The sequence below is a fragment of the Gracilinanus agilis genome, chromosome 1 (genome assembly GCF_016433145.1).
Source record: "Gracilinanus agilis isolate LMUSP501 chromosome 1, AgileGrace, whole genome shotgun sequence".
Classification (NCBI taxonomy): domain Eukaryota; kingdom Metazoa; phylum Chordata; class Mammalia; order Didelphimorphia; family Didelphidae; genus Gracilinanus; species Gracilinanus agilis.
Genome location: NC_058130.1, coordinates 657,138,627 through 657,161,715, shown reverse-complemented (window position 1 = coordinate 657,161,715; position 23,089 = coordinate 657,138,627). Strand labels below are relative to the sequence as shown.

Below are 23,089 nucleotides of genomic sequence, written 5' to 3'. Positions count from 1 at the left end.
GGCAGCATAGCTTACTTCCTATAAAAGAAAAGCCAGAACCTCATTTCAAGTAAAAAGCTTCCCTTGAGCAAAAGTCCCAAGAACTCTTGTTTTCTTAAGGCTTCCTTGCTGACTGGCAGCAATATCCAGTCCAGAATCCTGTTTCTAAGGTGTCCATGACTTAAATTCCTGTTTCCAGGGACTTCATTACTTATACCTAGAACTGAAAAGAAACACATGAAGCAAAACAGAAGCCCAGGCCCATTTCTTGAAATTCAGTTATCCTAAAAAGCTGAGTTCAGGGTGTCTGTGCTAAGTATGAACAGTAACTTCACCTTCTGAGATGTAGCTGGAATGAGAGATTGCGCAAGTCTGCTAGTTTTAAAAATGTAACCCATCCCCATTCTGCAGTTTGGAAGACACTGTCTCCATCCATGTAGAGGGGGAATGCAGAATATCTTATCCCAGAAGCAGATCCGTTAATCATAGGTGATTCGGGCATATGCCCTTTCATACATACACATACACATGTTTATTGTCATGTAACAGTTAACAGGAATCTCCAGCTTCAGTTATTTATGTTTTAAGTGTTTCTGTCACAGTTCTTATAAGATGGTGACATCCATTTCTTTTATTCATCATTTATTTTCCCTCTGTTTCCATCCTCAATAAATATCTTCATAAAAGCTGATTTTGTGCTTGGGGTTCCTTTGCATCTGTAAAGGTCAATTTAGAGCATTCCCTTTCTCCATCACTGTCCGACTATTCTTTGCAAATTGTAAATGTTTCATAAAAATTTCTAGAATTAATTATTTTAAAAAGAACTCTCACAATTCTCTAAGTATTGCCAAAAGAATTTGAGAGATTAAAAGATCTGCCTTCATACCAGTTGGATGAAAGGGGAAAATTAAAATAGTCAAACCAATGTTTCCGACCTTCTTGATTTCTCCAACTTTTGCTTTATCGTTGTTGACTTCCAACAATAATAAAATAGACATCAGGTATACAACATATATAGGACTATCATTGCTGATAACCATCATTAATTTCCTCTACCAAAACATCCTGGACACAATCAAACGTTTTAATTATCAGACTATTTCTGTTTATGCTTAGATTGATGACATACATAAAACATAAGCATTTTTAAAATCCACTGTAGATGAGAAATTGAAAGAAAGTAAAGCTGAAAATGGACTTTAGAATCATGGAATGATTTTTGGACCCACAAAATTTCCACTGCTTTCTAGGCATATTGAATTAATTTCAGAAAAAGGGAAATAAGGGGTAATTAATTTAATTTTGTTCTTATGCTTTTTTTTATCACTCTAAGATTATACTTTTCTAGGTTGTAAATTGTATTATGGTAATTTTCCTACTCTCTCATTCTACAGTGGTGAAAACACAACCTCAAATTGCTAATGTGCAATTACTCAGTTTTGCAATTGTTAGTTTGCATGCATTTGAAATGATCCAATTTTAAAAGATTCTGCAATGGCATTTACTGAGGTCATTTTGGTGATACTTATTTTCTGCATATTGAGTATCTCCATTTTTCACTGCAGGAAGGGAATTTAGACTCTGTAATTTTAAATAGTATCTTTCATGCCCAGTAATTTCTTCTTACACAATGCTAATTTAGAAAAATACACATCCACTTCATTGTAAGATTAGTTCATCCAGTAGCAAGTTGTCTGGAACTTTATATTAAGTGCTAGAGCCAACTGAAAATATTTAACCACAGAGATTCCCTTGCTGGATAATGGTGTTAATTCTTTTTTCCTGGCTTCTAGTCTTAGGTATCCAGATGGTACTTCCTTCTTTCAAGAGGGTTCTAAGTGCATTTTATTTTCATTTCATTTTATTCTATTATATATTTAAAATCAAGAATAGAAATAAAAAAATACTAATTTAGAATAATCACGTTAAAAAATAACTTTTTACTTTGGTTAACTTGACACCACCATGGGTTTCATCACTAATTGATATCCTTATAAACAGATTTTAACAAACAAGTTATCCAGCACAGTGAAGAGGAATAAAGGATTCATGACTGGTGACATTGTATATTTTATACTCAATGACAATCATTTTAGTTAATTAGCCAATTTTCATGGGCTTATAAAGTATGGGGTATCTGATAATAATAATCGTTGCCATCTAAATTTTGGGGAAAAAAAAAACATAGAGCATCTTATCTCATTTAGATAGGGTACTTATCTCATTTGAGTACTTATCCCACAATGAGGCCATCAATACAAAATAAAATATTCTGGTAACTCATTTTAGCTGTAAGGAAACAGAATAAAAGAGGTGTGGAACTTGAATTCATTGAATTATAATAGGCTTCCTACTTTCACAGAGGTGGCAATCCTATTTCAGAGAAGGATTTTATTCCAGGCCTTCCTGAATTCTAATTCAGTACCATAGCCACTGAGACAATTAGATGACTAGAGTCCAGAAAACCCAAGTTTAAATCCAGCCTCATACACTTTCTAGCTGTGTGACCTTGATTAAGTTACTTAACCTCTCTTTGCTTATTCATTTGAGTAGAAAATGAAGAACCACTCCAATATTTTTGGCAAGAAAACTCCATAACAGTATAGTTCATGGAATCACAAAGAATCAGATATAACTGAAGAATATAAGAGCTGTACATGATGCTTTGCTTTTTTTTTTTTTTTTTTCCTTTCATGTAGCCCAATGGTTCCCAAACTTTTTTGGCCTACCGCCCCCTTTCCAGAAAAAATATTACTTAGTGCCCCCTGTCACATACTATCGCCACCCCCTTACAGTTATTCATTGCCCCCAAAAGCACCTGTGGCCATCACTGCTTCCCTGGATCACTACAGCAGCCACTAGGGGCGGTGGCGCCCACTTTGGGAATCACTGATGTAGCCATTGATGGTTAAGCTATGTTGTATTGACCAGGCCTTTCTGTCACATTTTAGTACTAAATATTTGGGTAGATTTTGGACTATAGGATGAAATATATTATAACCTGACTAATCAATAAATATTGAGCCAGTAAATATTTATTAAACACTTACTATGTGGTAGGCACTGTGCTAAGTCCTAGGTATACAAAGGAAGGCAAAAAAATAAGATTTTCCCTCATAAAGCTCACAGTCTAAGAAGACAATATGAAAACAACTATGTGCAGACAGGCTATGTCAGATCATTTGGAGATAGTTAACATAGTGAAGGCACTGAAATTAAGAGAGACTGGGAAAAGTAGCATTTGAGCTGCAACTGAAGAAAGCAGAGAAGCCAGGAGATAGATGAGAGAAAGAACTCTAAGTATGGGGGACAGATGAGGAAAATGCTTCATGTTGAGAGAGGAAGTGTTTTATTTGAAGTGCAGCAAGGAAGTGAGTGTTACTGGATCCAAAAGTACGTGGAGAGATGAAAGAAGATTACAAAGGCTGGGGGAAAGGGTGATGAAAAGCTGTGGAGGCCAAATACCAAATAGAACATTTTATATGTGATCCTTTGGTGACAGAAAGGCACTGGAGATTATCAAGTAGGGAAGTGATATGGTCACACCTGAGCTTAAAGATCACTTTATTTATTTAGAATATTTTTCCATGGTAACATGATTCATGATTCCCTCCCATTCTTTCCCCCTCCCAAAGCAGACAAGCAGTTCCACTGGGTTATAAATGTATGATTGCTCAAAAGCTATTTCTATGTTATTTATATTTGAAGTAGAATAATCTTTTAACACCAAAGCCCCAATCATATCCCCATTGAGCCATGTGACCAAGCATGTCTTTCTTCTGCATTTCTGTTCCCACAGTTCTTTCTCTGGATATGGATAACACTATTTCTTATAAGTTCCTCTAGATTGCCCTCGGTCATTGCATTGCTGCTAGTAGAAAGTCTGTTGCATTCGATTGTGCTACAGTTTGTCTCTGTGTACAGAGTTCTCCTTGTTCTGCTCCTTTTGGTCTGCATCTGTTCCTGGAGGTCTTTCCAGTTCACATGAAATTCCTCCAGTTCATTATTCCTTTCAGCACAATAATATTCCATCATCATCAGATACCACAATTTGTAAAGCCATTCCCCAATTTTGAGGGGCACCCCTCATATTCCAATTTTTTGCCACCAAAAAGAGTGTGGCTATACATATTTTGTAAATGTATTTTTTCCCCTATTATCTCTTTGGGTACGAACCCAACAGTGGTATTGCTGGGTCAAAGGGCAGGCAGTCTTTTAAAGCCCTTTGGGCATAATTCCAAATTTCCCTGCAGAATGGTGAGATTAATTCATAATTCCACTAGCAGTGTATTAGTATTCCAATTTTGCCTCATCCCCTCCAACGTTGATCACTTTCCTTTGTTGCCATATTGGCCAGTCTGCTAGTTGTGAGGTGGCACTCAGAGACGTTTTAATTTGTATTTCTCTAATCAGGAGGGATTTAGAACACTTTTTCATGTGTTTATTGATATTTTTGATTTCTTCATGTGAAAAAAAATTAATTTAATATATTCAAAGTAATTCATTTTACATTTTGCAATGTTCACTATCTCTTGCTTGGTCTTAAATTCCGTCCTTTCTCACAGGCATACTATTCTATGTTCATTTAATTTATTTATGATTTCATTTGTTATATTTAAGTCATTTACCCATTTTGAATTTATCTTGGTATAGGGTGTAAGATATTGATCCAGTGATTCCCAAAGTGGGCGTTTCTGTCCCCTGGTGGGTGCTGCAGCAATCAGGGGTGGGGGGATGGTGATGGCCACAGGTGCATTTATCTTTCCTATTAATTGCTATTAAAATTTTAAAAAATTAATTTCCAGGGGACTAAGTAATATTTTTTTTCTGCAAAGGGGGCAGTAGGCCAAAAAAGTTTGGGAACCACTGATCTAAACCTAATTTTTCCCATACTATTTTCCAATTTTCCCAAAAGTTTTTGTTAAACAGCAAGTTCTTGTCCCAAAAGCTGAGGTCTTTTGGTTTATTGAAAACTAGCTTGCTGAGGTCATTTACCCCTAGTCTATTGCGTTGATCAACTCTTCTGTCTCCTAGCCAGGACCATATTGTTTTGATGACCACTGCTTTATAGTACAATTTAAGATCTGGTACCACTAGGCCCCCATCCTTCACATTTATTATTTCCCTTGATATTCTTGATCTTTTGTTCTTCCAGATGATCTTTGTTATATTTTTTTCTAATTTTATAAAAAAATAAATTTGGTAAGTTGATAGGTATGGCACTGAATAAATAGATTAATTTGGCTAAGATTATCATTTTTATTATATTAGCTTGTTCTAATCATGAGCAATTAATGTTTTCCAATTATTTAGGTCTAGTTTTAATCATGTGAGAAGTGTTTTGTAGTTGTGTTTATATAATTCCTGTGTCTGTCTTGGCAGATAGATTCATAAATATTTTATATTGTCTAGAGTGGTTTTTAATGGAGTTTCTCTTTCTAACTCCTGGTGCTAAATTTTGTTGGAAATATACAGATATGCTAATGATTTATCTTGTACCCTGAAACTTTTCTAAAACTGTTAATTATTTCCACTAGCCTTTTAGTTGTTTTTCTAGGATTCTTTAAGTATACTATCATATCATTTGCAAAGAGTCATAGTTTGGTTTCCTCATTGCCTATTTTAATCCCTTCGTTTATTTTTCTTCTCTAATTGTTATTACTAGCATTTCTAGTACAATATTAAATAATAGAGGTGATAATTTGCATCCTTGCTTCACTCCTGATCTTACTGTGAAGGCTTCTAACTTGTCCTCATTGCAGATGATGTTTGCTGATGGTTTTAAATATATACTGTTTATTATTTTGAGTAATGGCCCTTCTATTTCTATACTTTCTAGTGTTCTGAATAGGAATGAGTACTGGGTTTTGTCAAAGGTTTTTTCTGCATGCATTGAGATAATCATATGATTTTTGTTGATTTGACTATCAATATGGTCAATTATGTGGATGGTTTTCCTAATATTAAACCATTCTTGTATTCCTGGTATAAACCCCACCTAATCATAGTGAATAGCTCTTTTGATAACTTGCTGTATTCTTTTTGCTAGTATTTTATTTAAGATTTTTGCATCTATATTCATTAAGGAGATTGGTCTGGAGTTTTCTTTCTTTGTTTATGGTCTGCTTGGCTTTGGAATCAGTACCATATTTGTGTCTTAAAAAGAATTGGGTAAGACTCCTTCTTTGCTCGTTTTGTCAGATAATTTGTATAGTATTTGGATTAGTGGTTCATTAAATGTTTGATAGAATTCACTTGTGAATCCATCTGGTCCTGGGGATTTTTTCCTAAGAATTTCCTTGATGCCTTGTTCAATTTCTTTTTCTGAGATGGGATTATATAATTATTCAGTTTCCTCTTTTGTCAATCTATGCAACTTATATTTTTGAAAATATTCACCCCTTTCCCCTACAGTCATATTTATTGCCATATAATTTGGCAAAATAGTTCTTAATAAGTACCTTAATTTCCTCTTCATTAGAGGTAAGATCACCCTTTTCTTCTTTGATATTGTTAATTTAAATCTCTCCTTTCTTTTTTTTATTAGATTAACCAGTACTTCATCTATTTTATTTGTTTTTTTTTCCAAATTACCAGCTTCTAGTCTTATTTATTAGTTCAATAATTCTTTTACTTTCAATTTTATTAATTTCTCCTTTGATTTTTAGGATTTCTAATTTAGTTTTTACCTGGTGATTTTTAATTTGTTCTTTTTCTAATTTTTTAAAATTGCAAGCCCAATTAATCAATCTCTTCTCTCTCAATTTTGCTGCTATAGGCACTCCGAGATATAGATTTTCCCCTGAGCACTGCTTTGTATGTATCCCATAGGTTTTCATTCTTCAGTGTCATTCTCCTTAATGTAGTCTGTGATTATTTCTATGATTTCTTTTTTTACCCACCTGTTTTGAAGAATTGGATTATTTAATTTTGAATTAATTTTAAATTTGCCTTTCCATAGACCTTGTTGATTATAATTTTTACCACATTATGATCAGAAAAAGTTGCATTTATAATTTCTGCTTTTCTACATTTGTTTGCAATATTTCTATGCCCTACTACAGTGATGGGCAAACAATTCCTCATGGGCCAGATCCAGGCCATAGTTTGCCCATCATTGCCTTAAGCAATTCCCTAATCACTACGTCTGGATGTGGGGGCATAGTGATTAGAGAATTGTTTAAGGCAGTGATAGGCCAACTATGGCCTGGATCTGGCCTGTGGGGAATAGTTTGCCCATCATTGCCCTAGTACATTGTTGATCTTTCTATTTGCACCATGTTCTGTGTATTCCTTTTTATCTCTATTCAGTTTTCTACAGATCTCTATTAACTCTAATTTTTCTAGCATTTCACTCATGTCCTTTACTTCTTTTTTATTTTTTTTTTCAGTTTTATTTATCTAATTCTTAAAGGGGAAGGTTGAGATTCCCCACAAGTATGGTCTTACTATGTATTTCTTCATTGAACTCCTTTAATTTTTCCTTTAGAAATCTAGATGCTATACCATTTGATACATAAATGTTTAGTAATGATATCACTTCATTAGTTAAAGTATTCTTTACTTTAAAGTTTAAAGTACCCTTTACAAAATGTAGTTTCCTTCCTTATCTTTTTAAATCAGATCAAATTCTACTTTAACTTTGTCTGGTATCATTATTGCTACTCCTTTTTTTTTTTTTTTAACTTTAGATGATGCATAATAAATTCTACCCAAGCCTTTTATCTTGAATCTGTGTGTGTCACCCTGCCTCAAATATGTTTCTTGTAAAGAACACATAGTAGGATTTTGGTTTTTAATCTACTCTGCTATATGCTTCCATTTTATGGGTGAATTCATCCAATTCACATTCAGTGTTATGATTAGTAACTGTGTATTGCCCTCTATCATATTTTCCCCTTTAGATTCTGTCCTTTCCGTTTCACTCTATTCCTCCTCATAAGTATTTTGCTTTTTGTCACCTTATCTACTTCCTCCTCCCTTCAGTTACTTCCCCCTTCCCTTGTCTTATTCTCCTTCTATTTCTTTATAAGGTGATAGAATTCTATTCTGCCCATCACCACCCTTATCCTCCCCTCTCTGTAATGGTTGTTCATGCCTCTTTATGTTATATGATTTACTCCCATTCTATCTCTCCCTTTCCTTTTCTCTCAGTGTAACCTTTTATTTAACACCTTGGGTTTTTTTGCATATCATTCAATGCTTACATATCATACATACATATCGGTTCATATCATCAAATTTACATATGTCATCTTATATTATATTATCATATTCATCATATCATCATAATCAGCTTGCTCCCCCAACCTCTTTCTGAGTAAATTCCTTCTATCTTCTCTACTACTAAGACTAATTTTTTGAGAATTACAGGTATCCTCTTTCCATGTAGACATATAAACATTTTGACCTTAATGAGTTCCTTAAATTTTCTCATTTTTATTTACTTTTTGGGGCTTCTCTTGTGTCTCATGTTTGGATTTCAAATTTTTTGCTTAGGTCTGGCTTATTCCTCAGAATTGTTTGGAAATCTTCTATCTTTTTGAAATCCTGATTTTTTAGGCCTGATTTTCCTCTTTCAGTTTTTGGTTCTCCTTTTTCAATTGGACCCTTTCTTCTTGCATCATTTTCATTTCTCTTTCCCACTTTTCCTCTGCCTCTCTTCATTTTTTTTTATGTCTTTTTGAGTTCTTCCAGAATCTGTGTCCAATTCATATTTTTCTTTTGTACTTTGCATGTGTTTCCTTTGCTTTCACTGTCTTCTTTTGTGTCTGCACCTTGCTCTTTGTCTCCATAAAAATTCTTTAGTTAGGTGCTTTTTTGTTGTTATTTGCTCATTTTTCATATCTAATTATAGGTAGGCTTGGAGAGGGATGATGTGACAGTCTGAGAGCTGAGAGTTCTGAAAGCCCCCTTCCCCTGCTGATTCAATTGACTCTTGAGATGCTCAGAGATTGCCTCAGTCTTAGGTATAAGCTTTTGATCTCATTCTGATCTTGATCCTGTCAGGTGCTATCAAATTCTAGCCCCAGGCTTAAGCTCAAGTGTTTGGTCTCACTGGGTACTTGATCCAATCAGGCACACCCTTGCTTGTCCTGTCTTGGAGCTCCAACCTGAACTTTAGACAAAAAGATCAGTACTTAGTACTTAGTACTATCAGCCACCCCAAAGTGTGAACTCAGTCCTTATCCCAAGCCCAGACTAGTTTTCCCTGGACTGGGGCTCTAGACTTCTCTAGAGGTTTGAAATTTCAAGGGCTATGGGTTAGCTTGTACCACTATTTGCCCAGGCAGGATCTTAGGGTCTGGATGTTTTACTTGGGCTTATGTTTCAAACATTGAACAGCAGAAATGAGATGGAGTGCTCTTGCCTTTCTCTTCCCTCCTTACTACAGATTCTTTCTGGCTCTGCTCTTCTTTCACCCCAGTGCCCCAGATATTCTTTGCCTACATTTTGGGGTTTTCTTTTCTTGAAAGTTGTCTATCTCTGCCTCCTTGTTGGTTCTTTCACTCCTGTATTCTTTTAATGGTGATATTTTAACCTTGGTTGGAGAGGATTCTCATGGTGGCATAGAGATGCTCTGGATTACTCTGCTATCTTGGCTCCACCCCCAGAAGTCAAGAAGATCACTTTGAAAACCAAGGGATGGATAGACTGAAGTAGGAAGGGGTTTGTGTCAGGCAGAACAAGCAGCAGGCTATGACTATAGTCTAGGCTTGAGGTTTTGAGGGTCTGTACCAGGGTGATATCAGTATTAGAAAAGAAAGGAGAATGCATAAAAGAGTTGTTATGAAGGCAAAACCAATAGATCTTAGCTTGAGACTTGATATGGAAGATGAAAGAGACTGAAGTGTTAAGGATAACATAGTGATTGTGAGACTGGGGGATTGAGAGGGTAGTGGTACCTTGTACAGTAATAGGAAAGTTTGGAAGAGACAGGGTTTGGGGAGAAAATATAAGTTCACTTTCCCAAAAGCTATAGAGAACAGAGGACCAGGGAGGAGAGAGTAATCAAGTGTCAATGTTATAATGAAGGTCAAGGATGCAGATTGAGAAAAGCCTATTAAATTTGGTAATTAAGTGATAGCTAATAACTTTGGAGAGAATAATTTTGATTACACGATGAAGGCAGAAGGCAGACAACAGAGAGTTAAGAAAATAGTAAGAGAAAAAGAAGTGAAAACCCCTATGTTTGGTAACCTTCAAAAAAGTTTAGCCACAAAAGAAAGGCAGATGAAGAAGGGGTGATATTTCACAGGGTTGGATAGATCAAGTGAGGTTTTTTTTTCCCTTTATTTATTTTTTAATGAGGAAAGCATGATCTAGTACATTAGCAACCAGTAGGAGTCAGGGAGAAATTGAAAATTTGTGAGAGATTGCAGATGTTTGAAGAAGCATTAAGCTAGACAAATAAGATAGAATGTGATTCACATCTTCGGGTGAAAAAGGGATAAAGGAAGGGATCATGGTAAGAGATATTTGGGATATGTGAGATTAGGAGGAGGAAATAATATTTAATGGCTTCAGGGTTTTTTTCAGTGAAATATGAAGCAAGATTCTCAGATGAGAAGTTAGAGGAAAGGGAGCCATGGAAGATTTGAGTAGACATGAAAAGTTTTGGACAATCTGCAGTCACAAGTATGATAGTGAGTAAACTGAATAGACAATGGATAAAAAGGATTGTCTTGCAACAGTGAGGACCCAGTTGAGCTTATGTAACAAATTAGTAGTGGACCCAATCAACATAGTTTTGATTGCTTTTTTCCACCTTCATTTAGCAGCATGCATATAGGAGTAAATGCAGCAGTGATGGTTAGGGATCCCAGTTTAAACTTGCCAGGGAAAAATCAATGATATGATGAAGGAAAATGGGACTTAGGAGAAGTGAATGATGTAAACTTGAACTGGTTCACCAGGAGAACAAGATGTGGAGAGGAGAAGAATATGACTATTCACAGGGGAGGTCATCATGGAGATCATGGCATGGATAAAGAGTACTGTTTGGTATGAGAAGGCAAAAAGGAGAGGTGGAAATTGCAACAAGTATGATCAAATAAGATGATATTGGAGATCATTAAATGGGAGAGGTACATTTGTGGGTTATGGCAAGGATCAAAAGCATGACCCCTTTTGTGTGTGAACTGATTTGAGGAAGAAAAATAAGACATGGGAAATGAGTAAGTTGAAGAAACAGAAGGTTAGTATGTTAGAGACAGTCTCAATATATATATATATATGAATGCCCATTGAATTTGAAGCTCAAAGGTATATTAGAGGTCTTCTTCTTTGAATGCTTAATTTATTGGGGAAGAAACTGAATTCCAGAGAAAAGTTATGACTTGCATAATTTCTGAGAGGTACTAATAGCAGAGTAAGTTATTGAAGCCATGACCTCTAACTTCAAATATAAGCTCTTCCCATAGCCATAAAGAGATCATTGTCAGAGTGTGCCTATCTGGTTGCTGCCGTTTAATACAATAGTTACATAAGTATGAAATCAGAAAATTGAGTTTTACTTTCATGAAAGGCATTAGATTAGCTTACTGTTAATTGCTTAGCCCATTTGGACATTCTTTTGATATTAGTAGGCATCACCTTAGTCCCAGAATCATAGCTCTATAAATCCTTCTAAGACATGAGTAGCTGACATGGTAAGTAAGACAGAAATGGCATAATACTTTATCATAGCAAATTTTGTCCTAAATAAAACATGAAGCCTATAAAACTGACTTTACAACCGTTTCAATGTTGCTCTTACCCATCTTTCTGAAAGCCTTCCTTCTCCAAGTTGCCCTTCTCCCACGACCTTGCCAGGCACCTATATTGTACTCCTGTCTTATTCTCAACTATCAATAACTATCAATACTGATATAGTGTTTGTGAATAAGTGTTAAGTACTCTGACCTTTCCCAAGTAAATTTATATTTTAACAGAAGTTCTCAGAGTTGGAAAAGCCTCCAGTACCTTTTCTCACACTCTACAACCCAATCAAATTAGACTTCTTGCTGTTCGTTAATTATACACAACACTCTATCTTATGACTCTGTGGTTTGCTCTGAATGTCTCCTATGCCAGGATCACTCTTGTCTTACCTCTATCAGCATATCTTTTTTTCAAATTTTCAGATGACATAAAACTAGGAGAGTTCGCTAACATTAGATAAGAGAATTAGAATCCAAAAAGATTGTGGCAGACTATACCACTCAATGTTCAGCTCAAGAGCAACCTTCTGACTGAAGCTATTTTTTTTTTTTACTTCAAGTGCTAGTGCTGCTAGTACCACCTGATCAGAACTTTTAGTTTTGTCTTTATTTTGCATATAATCATAGAGGGTCTCATATTGTCACCCTCAGTAGAATATGAGTTCTTTGAGTGAAAAATCATTTCATTTTGGCTTTTGTATTGCTAGCTCAGAGTAGAATGCTTGTCATTTTATAAGTGCTTGTTGGTTGATTGTGCACTTAATTTTTTGAACCTAAATAAACTTTGAACCTAAGTAAACTTTTTTTTTTTTTTACATTTCAATCACATAGTACAAAAGGGATAATGATATTCAATGAAACTAGAAAGATAGATAATAGAAGACTTATATTCTAGAAGCAATAAGAAACCACTGGAGTTGGTTGAATACAGGAGGTGCATAATTAGAGCTGCATTTATGGAACATTACTTCAGTAGCAATGTGTAGGATTCAATGCAGCTATGAGGGACTTGAAGCAATGAGCACAGTAAGAAGCTGTTAAAATAATATAGGCTAAGGGGGTCACTGTGCAAATGGCAATGCTCCCTACAAAATACTCTAATTTTGAATGGAAGATGAACACTTCCCTATTTGAATGACATTTATTTTTGGTTTATCCTTGTTAATTTTTAGCCTTGGAGCCACTGTGCAGTTCTCCTGTGATGAAGACTATGTTCTACAGGGTTCAAAAAGTATCACCTGTCAAAGGATAGCAGAAGTCTTTGCTGCCTGGAGTGATCACAGACCCGTATGTAAAGGTAATCCAAAGGCTTTACCATAAGCTACCATTTTGCCATACTGTCCTTGTGTCTGCCTCTTCTGTTGAATGCACAGTGCTATTTAAGATTTCTAGTGATGCTGTATTCGGACCTTTTCTCTAGAATAATGCTGTGTGTTGCTTTGTTTATCATAGCTATAGAAAAAGATTATAAAGTTTCAGGGTTTGTTGTTTTTTTTTTTAGATTATGCTCATTTGCCAAAATTCAGGCCTCATTTTGTTCTACAATCAATAATAATTTGTTTGCCAGTGTCCAGTAGTTAAGGCATAAGTAGGAAAAAAGTGAAGGAAGGATAGGTCCTTCAGAAGTTCAATTAAACCATTAGAAATCAATGACTGCAGCAGTCTTACACTCATCTTATAATTATGGTTAGAATAACTGATTTATTAATAGAATATAATCCTATATTATCATATCTATGGCAATAAGATGCATTTTTCAAGTATGGAAAATATAAGTCTGACTAAAAGGTTATATAAAATGACTCCTGGTTTGCATAATTCTGTGCACACATAGAGTGTTATATAAACTGTGTTTCTGTATGTATATCAATTTATCAATGTCTACTATGTAAAAGATGCTATGCAAATGTGTACATCTATATACATACATATATATACACATATATATCTATATAAAACTCATACAAATGTTTCATTTGTATCAGTGACCTGTTTTTCTGTCTAGCACTGCCTCCTTCAAGGCAGATCTCAATCTATCTATAATTTAGTACCTATGTCTATAAAGAATGGCTTGCGGTACCATATTTATATATGTATTTATTTTATCTAAATCTATGATTTCATTCATGTGCATGAATTCTCAGTGGGAAAGTTGGTTGATTAATACAAAAGATCAGTTTTTCTTAGGTACAGCTTAAGAGATTTGCCTGGTTTGGGGACAATTTGTGGTGAAATAATTGAGATGTTTCACCACTAAGTCAAGGCCCATCCCTCTGCCCAGTGTGCTGCACTGTCTTCCCCTCTCTTTCTTTCTCACTTTCAAGTGCTGACACTGGCACGTATAACTGCTTTGACCATGAGTAAGTTACTTAACCTCTATATGGCCTTGGCAAATCTCTAAGGCTATAAGAACAAGTCAGTGGTTTGAAAAAGATTATTTTCTATGATGTCTAGAACAGGAAAATAGAGGTAACATGGCTGAAATAGTCATTTTAACTTTACAATAAAGATTCACTCAAGAGTTTGAGGAGGAAATCAATTGTATGTCTGTCTCATGAGTTTTTCAATGGAAAAAAAAATACTTTCCTTTCAAGACAGAAGCACAAAGATCAGGTGTCAATTGTTTTACGTTTCAGAGAGATTATTAATGTAACTGCTGTTTGTTTATTGAATTGTTGAACAATCTAGAAATAATAATTTTAAAAGCACACAGAAGACTGTGTACATACTAAGCTACAAATTTAAAAAGAAATTAATGATCCTTCAGAAATTTTTAATAGCTAAACTTATGCAAATACATCAAGTGATTTCTTTTGAAGGGGTTGGTTGTTTAAAGGCATTATTCCTCCCTAACTGATTTTGTTCCATCCTTTCCATATTCTGTTTCACATCTCTTCTCTTAAATTTTCCATACCACCCTTCCTCACCCACCTAGCAAAAAACATTCTTAACCTCATGCTTTTGTAAAAGCAGGACCCCAAAGCTTGAAGGCTAAATATAATTTATTGCATTCTTCTGCCTGGGTTCACCAGTATCTCAAGGAAGTTTGAAAGTGTCTAGTCCCTATCATTCATTCAAGTACCCGCTTATTATTTTCCCCATTTTTAGTGGGTAGAAATGAGACTGTACCCCAGTCCCATTTAGCCATTAACAGTAAATAAGATTGTAAGAAAAATATTTACTTCAAAGGTATAGTAAGATCAAACGTCAAACCTTGGGGAACATAACCGCACCTTATACCAGGAAAGAGAAAAGGTTATTTCTATAGCTTAACTCAGACTCTATTGAGAGGGTATGGACACAACAAAGTTCCAAGTCGGAAGAGCTGCTGGAATGGCATGCTAGCACCCTGATTTCTCTGTAACCTCTTTCCTAGACTGACAGCAACTAAAATTATTGTCTCTAAGACTGTCATGGCTAGAGCACTTGGATCTCAGGAATCCTCTATCTGTACCTATAATAGAAAAGAAGAAAAGAAACAGATGAAAATTCTAATTCTGTTTCTTAGGGCCATGGGGCCTAAAAAGGATATGTGAAGAATGGAGGAATTAGCTCTTTCCCTAGCTCAATTTAATTCATGGTTCCTGTGCTGTGGGTGAAAATTGCTGGAGAGAGACTACATAGTATAAATTAAAGAATTAATAAATTTTATAAAATTACATCTACCAACTATGCAATACTGCCTGACAGTTTTAAAGATGCAGTCCATTCCAGATCCATAACCAATATGAAAGAGACTGCTCCTACTGACATAGTAAGGGAAATCAAGATATCCTCTTTTAGAAGCACCTCTCTGCCTTCTCCATGTGGGTGCCTTCATCTTTGCTGATATAGGCATGGACCAGGCCCCTCAGATAATGGAAGATACTCACCAAGAACTCCCTTTTATTGCCTTCTTTTACATCTCAATACCCCATGACATCATCCTTAAGGCTCTCCTCTTTTAATCCAGTCTCTGATTAAGAAGTAGGCTTAATTTTTGTTAAATCTAATCTCTCTGTACCCTCAAACCCATCCTCTTATACTTTTTCCAAGAACTTGCCCACACAATCATCCTCTCTCTTTAGTATATTTGTTTAAAGGTTCCTTCCTTCCTTCCTTATACCATTTTCAGTTTTCACTTATCCTTAAGAAGATACCTTCTTTTAACCCTACTATCTTATCAATTATCCTTTATCTCTCCATTCCACACACTCCAAAAAAAAATATGTTTATCCTTATTTCCTCTGCTTCTTCTCCTATCAGCAACCAATACACAGTATTGGCTCCAAGGCAGAAGAGTGGTAAGAGTAGGCAATGGGGGTTAAGTGACTTGCCCAGGGTCACACAGCTGGGAAGTGTCTGAGGCCAGACTTGAACCTAGGACCTCCCGTCTCTAGGCCTGGCTCTCAATCCACTGATCTACCCAGCTACCCTGCATGCAACTTTTTTAAGGATCCTTCTGCCTCTTGCTTATAAAGGGAGTAGTGTCTTCTTTCTAATTGCCCTGACAATTCAAACTTTGGACCTCACTGACAGTTCCCTTTTCTGTATATTTTGAAAGTGGAAATTAATTTAGAGATCTTGACTCCTTCCTCATTACTTTATCATAGGGGAGGTGGGTCTTTGCCTTTTTCTGAAATATGTTAGCCCCCCATGCATATGGCTGGCATAATCTGCTCTCCAAAGGATGAGAGTTCACCATGACCAGACCTGCACTTAAGCTTCATAAGATTTTATCAACAGACAAAAGGTCCCAACCCAGTAAGTATGGGAGTAGCCTTGGCTTAGAATTAGACTATTTCAGCCTGATCTTGACTTGGGAGTGGGAAGTGTTAAAAGGGAAAAATGATTTCCCATAAATATCACAGTTCAGTATTAATTCTCTTCACTCTGTAACATTTGATATTGTTGAATACCCTCTCCTCCTAGGTACTCATTCTTCTCTGAGTTTAGAGGACATATGCCTTTCCTTGAATTTCCTCTTACTGTTCTGAATGTTGCTTCTCAGTCCCCTTTTCAGGATAACCCTCTATAACCAGTCCTCTAAATGTCAGATGACCCAAAGTCTCTCTTTTGGGCCCTTTTTTTCATCATTCTAAATACAATCTTTCTTAGTGATCACATCAGCTCCTATTATCCATCTATATGAAGATTTTTTTTTTTCTTTAACCAGTCCTCATCTCTTCTTTGCTCTATCGTATTGCCACTTTGGATAGTCTACATTTCCTGAAAAGAACAAATTATAATTGTTTCTTTTTTCATTCCTTAAAAAAAATTTTCAGCAAGACCTATAACTTAATCCTTTTAAATCACATTGATTCACCTTCAGTTTCCATTGTCATTGCCACATTCTTAAACCAAATGCTCAAGAACTTAAACCTAGTTTATGGAAATTGTCTCATAATTGGTCTGTCTTAGCAATTTTTCTACTTCAGTCAATGTACCCTTAATATTTCTGATTTCATATTTTTCTAACATGGAAATTTAATTATGTCATTCTCTGTCCCAAAAACCTTTTATAATTCCTTACTCTATCACTGCTAATTTTCAAGTTCTCCTCACAATCTACTCTATTTAATATTTTTAATTTCATTGCTGTATTTCCTCAACATGAATCCTCTTCTCTATCAAATTCCTATTAATGCCACTTTCCTTATACCTTACTCAATCTATCTACCTTCTTGCCTTTCCTCCCATTGTTTGTGCAACCAAATGCACTGCTTTCCCTCTTATACAACCTATATTCTATTTTAGTGTTTTCTTTATATGTCCCACAGCCCCAAAGAAATTATCCCTTACTATGTTTCTCTCTTCCTTTTCTAAGCTCAATTTACATCACACAGTTTTGTCTCTAACTCTCATGGATATATAAAATCAGTAACAAAGTGAATATCAGAGAGAAGCAGAATAAGAAAAGCAAAGATAGATCTATCATATGACAAGAACAAGTGTTTCTTTGGCTCATATATATCATGTGAAGAGATCCAGAGGAAGGTCTCTCAGCACAATGGATGGATTCCCTCTGGTGACTTTATCTGAGAACATGGCTAGAGAGATATGACATGGAAACACAGAGGGATTGTTGTCTGATCTTTCATTGATGAGATCACAGATCCATTGAAGTATGGGAAAAAATTGTGTCTAGTTACGTCATGTTCTAATCACATATCCCAATCTAAAGTATAAGTGCCTGAAGGTCAGAGACAATGTCCTCTACTTCTCTATCTTTTAGAACATCTAGTAAAATTCCCAAGATGTGTATTTAATGAACCCAAATTGACTGAATGAGCCAATCGTCATAATTAGCTATTTGTACTTTTGCATATCAAGCATCTTGGCATAACAAATTATACATCTCCCTATAATACCACATTCATGGAAATGTTTATGGTGACTATACAATTCTTCTGTAGACAGGCTTCTGTGTGCTGGTAATACCTTTTTTTGTTTTGTTTTGTTTTGTTTTGCTTTGTTTCTGACACACTATTTCTATGACATACTATTCATATCACTATGGTGACATATATGCAGGATTTGTGTTCAGCACTCATTAGTCAAAAAGTACTTAATAATTTCCTACTACGTGACAGTAACTACTAATCACTGGTCATTTGCCATAATGTGTTCAAGGTGCTAAGTAAGCTATAGAATTTGTCTCACATATTCATTTTTTAGTATGATAGCCATCTATTTAAATAAGGAGGGTCTAATATCTATCCTTTCCTGACATACTAAACACTTCTTTTATGGGTAATGAAGAGTTCTGTTCAATCATTCATGTTTGCATATATGCTGCATGGTCATGAATAAAATGTTCTCAGTCAAGTATAATTTGCTTAAATTAATGTGAATAATATACAAAAAGCAAATCAAAGTTTCAGAGAGCAAAACTAATAGCTAGGTTTCTTTCAGCCTTCCTAAACTATATAATGATTATCACACACAAAAAAAATATAAGTGGTTGTGTTATTCTTTTATTCAACTTTGTAACCTCCTTCCCCTGTAATACCTTACATAATAACTTGCCCTTCTAAAGTGCTCAGTAAATCTCTATTGAATAAAGAGATTTTAGGAAAACAGAATTGAAAGGGGGGAAAAATTAACCTCATCATATGTCGGTGCCTAGAGATATATGGCTATAAGAAGTCAAGCAAAACCTGAACAAAATGGGAATGTTTTCCCAGAAGCGAAAACACACCTGCTGAAATTTGCCAGGCACGATATCTATGTAGCTATAGACAGAATATCAAGTGGCTTTCTTGCATGTGTTTGCCTTTTCAGCACAATGGAATCCAGTTAGAGAAGAGATGAAGCATATTAAGAAAGTTATTAGCAATTAATAAAGTGACATATGGTAAAAAGACAAATAGACAGATGGTCTAGGCATGGCATTTTGTCACAGTAAATGAGTAAATGTTTCTTGGTGGTCATTATTTTCGTTCAAAGTACTACTTTGACATTTTATTATGTTGTATTCATTAATGAATGATTTTTATTAAGCTCTAAAATTAATGAAATTTTTAGTATATAAATCCCTGATATTTTAGGATGCCATCTAAATATTTATTTGATGGAAGATAAATAGTAATAGCTTTATTTATTTTTATTAGGAAAGGTGGGAGAAGTAATATGGTCTAATAGGTAGAGGTTGAACTTCTAGTCAGATAAACATGGGTGTTATTCCTGACTCTGATTCTTACTAGCTGTGTAAACATGGGCAGAAAACTTACCTTTCTGAATGTCAAAGAAACTCTTTAAAACCATAAATTGTAGAAATCTCCAATATTTGTCACATTTTTTAAAATTTAAATAGGAATTTTATTTGTTTGGTCCAGATCAGGAATTTCACCAGAATGGAAAACTCTTTATGAAAACTCTTAACTATTGAAGATATGAGACTCTGAAATTCATAGTCTTAGAGATTTGAATGTGATAATGAAAGATTAAGTGACTTGCCTTCATAGTCAAATAGCCAGTGTATTTCAGTATTAGAATTTGAATCCAGATATTCATGATACCACTGGGAACCTTCTATATAATGCATAATGACCATACTTTTGCCTAGTAAAGATAGAATTTAATATTGCTTAACTACTTAAAGAACCGTGGAATTACTCATTTTAAAGAAACTTTTTCTTCAATGAATCATCAGTTTAGAATCATTTATTATGTACCTAATGTGAGTTCAAAATAGTTTGCAAACATTTAACTCAGGTTAAATCCTGAAATCCACACATCAAAATATTGGGATAAAAATGGAATGAAGCACAAAGACATCAGAGATTTTAGAAACTTCTAGTAGCTATGAAAGATATAAAGAAAGTATAAGATTTAGTTTCTGCTATGAAAGAGAGGGAATATGTTATGTTTGATTTGATAAGGAAACTTATTTTCAAATTCTGACTCAGTCATTTACTAGCTGTGAAACCCCAGGTAAGTAATTTAAATTCTCTGGGCCTCGGTTTCTTCATTTGTAAAATAAAAGAGTTGAATTCAATGATCTCTGAGGGTCCTTAAAGCTTTGGAGCAATTTTCCTTTAGTACTTTACACCCTAAGTTAGTAAAGATTCTACAATTTTAAGTAAATTCAAAGTAAACAAATAGAATAAACATATGAAAAAGATGTTTCTGACAACTTGAGAAAACAATTTTATTCCATTTGCACTGTCCATGAAAATAAATCAGAAATTCATTTTACAGTATTTCTCAATTAGGAGATGCTACAAGTAAATTCCTTCCTGACTCAAACTCGAACATCAAGCTCATTTTCATTCCTTTTTGTTCCACTCTTCTGAAAGTAAACAGAATGGATCTGAAGATGTGAATGGACCAGAAATTGGCAGCTGGTGAGATGTAACCAAGGATTATGGTTTTCAGGAGCACCCTTCAGGACTCTAGAGAATCATTTAACAATTCATAATGGCACTAAACAGGAAGTCAAGACATTGTCACTGAAAGAGGGGGAATGAGACAAAGTTTAGGATGATTCTGGCAGTTGCTAAGTTTTTCCCTGGGAGTAAGTAAGGCATCTTAACTCTTTCCATGTCACATGGGAACAATAGACAAAAGACTAAACAACATTCTATTGTCCCTAAATGGTGCCTACCTTCCTTTCTCCCAGGGAGTAAAGTACTCATCATATGCGAGTTATACATTTTATATACATGTTTGACAGAATATTAAAGTGCCCGTTAGGTACATTCATTTCACAAAAGGAAAACACCACCTCACCAGGCACTCTCACTGGGCACATTCAAAAGAGACAGGAATACATTTTCACACTAGAAATGAGAGATGAACTCATTTTAGAAGTTGTCATGTACTGTCAGCTGGAAGTGTGTTGGAGTCACTCTAGAGATAAGTATTTCTCTAGGAGAAATGAAATAGGGTCACAAATGAGAGTGCTGACACTTCATTTACACTCCAGCTGTCCTCTGCAGCCACTCTGAGTTTATTTACCCAAAGGAAAACAAAAGGAGGAGAAAAGTCATTTCGCAGAATGGAAAATAATTTTGATATAAAATCAAATGGCAAATCAGGGCTTTTAAAGGACATGAATTGTGTTTAAAGTTTGTCAAACCTTTTTAGTTTGCCACTTGTAAGCCACTCTCAAACTCTTTTCTCCAAGAAAAACCTTATGTGATCCGCATTACTTTTTCAATGACTTATTTTTTCAATTTTCAAAATGACTTTTTCAATGAATAAGTCATTTTTCCTTGAAGCCTATACCACAATGAAAGCCATTTCTTCTGTTTTTGATTTTTTGTAGAGTACTGGCTCACTTGAAAGCTATTTTCTTACTTCTCAAGATGTGTAATAATGGAGATCAATTAATCAATAATTGTTGTTGGGGGCTGGAGATTAACCCTTGGTCCCGGGAAGGTGCCCTTTCAAGAATGACAGACTCTGGTGGAAATACTTTAAAGATAGAGAGATTTATTTAGGTTGAATGGTCTGGAGGCAGGGTGCAGGACCAACTGCCTCCCTGAACAAAGGAAAGTTCAGGATTTTTATATACTAAAGATATGGTGTCTAAGTGACTTGGAAAGGAAAGATGGGTAGGGGGATAAACAATGGGAACAAACAGGGGGTCAGTCAAGGAAGAATAGGTAACAAAATAGGTGCCTTTGGGTCTGGGGGATGAAACATAAGCATACATCATTTATGACATCCTGATCATAAAGGTGGGTAAGTTAGCCATCTTGAGAAATCTAGTAATGCTTGAGATCATAAGTGTTGTTTGAGATTAAGGGTCATAAAGGTGAGTAAGTTATCTCAAGAAACCTAGTGTGTGTGGGATGTAAACAAGAGGTATTCCCTCATGCTCAGACCCTTATCTTAAGGCTAGTGTAAATACATAGAAAGCTTAGAGGTGGAGGATCCTGTTTGTTCAGCTTCTAAAGGTGAATTCCTCCTGTGATCTTTGACCTGTGGTGTCTCTAGGAATTTGGGGTGGACTGGGGGAACCTGGTGCCCACCACATAATCAATAATCAAAGTTAATTAGATACTTACTGAATTTGGTTTCTGGATGATTCCATAAAGCCTGCTTGGGAGTTTTGTTTGGTTTGTTGCTTAGTTTGGTGTTGCTTTGTTTTTAAGCAAGATTCCAACTCGTTTAGGATTTTTTTTAAACCTTTACCTTCCATCTTGGAATCAATACTATGTATTGGTTCCAAGACAGAAGAACAGTAAGGGCTAGGCAATGGGGGTTAAGTGACTTGCCCAGGGTCACACAGCTAGGAAGTGTCTGAGGCTAAATTTGAACCCAGGACCTCCCATCTCTGGGCCTGGCTCTCAATCCACTGAGCCACCTACCTACCCCCTCATTTAGGGGTTTTTTTAACCCTTTGTTTTAGCATTACCTTCATTTCTCAATATGTTTCATCCTTTTCCTTACCCAGCAAGACTTCTTTTAACAACTACAACATTTAAAATTTTTAAAAGAAAAATAAAATAAATCCAGCAAAACTAACCAAGATCTTAACCAAATCTGTAGTCTGAGCACAGTTCTAAATTCTTGCAAAGAATATTGATCCAGGCTGCAAAGAAAGGAAGAGGAACACATTCTAATAATTCTTTGGGGCCAAACTTAGCTATTATAATTCTAGAACAGTGATGGGCAAACTTTTTAAAGAGGGGGCCAAAGGAAAGGAAATGCTCATCTGTCAGTCTGTTTCTAAGGCAACTCTTTCAAAGTTTCATTGTATTGTATCCCACTCATTGTATTTGTCAAATTAGGAATAATGTCAAGCAGCCAGATAGAACATTTCAGGGGGCTGCATCTGGCCTGTAGGAAGTAGTTTGCCCATCACTGTTCTAGAACACTCATTTCAATGCCTTTTTATCATTGTAATTTTTCTTTCTATTTATATCAGTGGTTCCCAAACGTTTTTGGCCTACCGCCCCCTTTCCAGGAAAAATATT

General features: G+C 35.3%; 1 protein-coding gene across 1 annotated transcript in view; it reads left to right on the top strand.

Moving 5' to 3' along the window:
• Positions 1-23,089, top strand: part of CSMD3 (CUB and Sushi multiple domains 3) — a 1,590,968-nt gene that overhangs the window by 692,699 nt on the left and 875,180 nt on the right. The window contains exon 9 of the mRNA XM_044684131.1: positions 12,854-12,978. Coding sequence (XP_044540066.1) covers positions 12,854-12,978 — 125 coding nt within the window. The remainder of the gene's footprint in view (positions 1-12,853; positions 12,979-23,089) is intronic.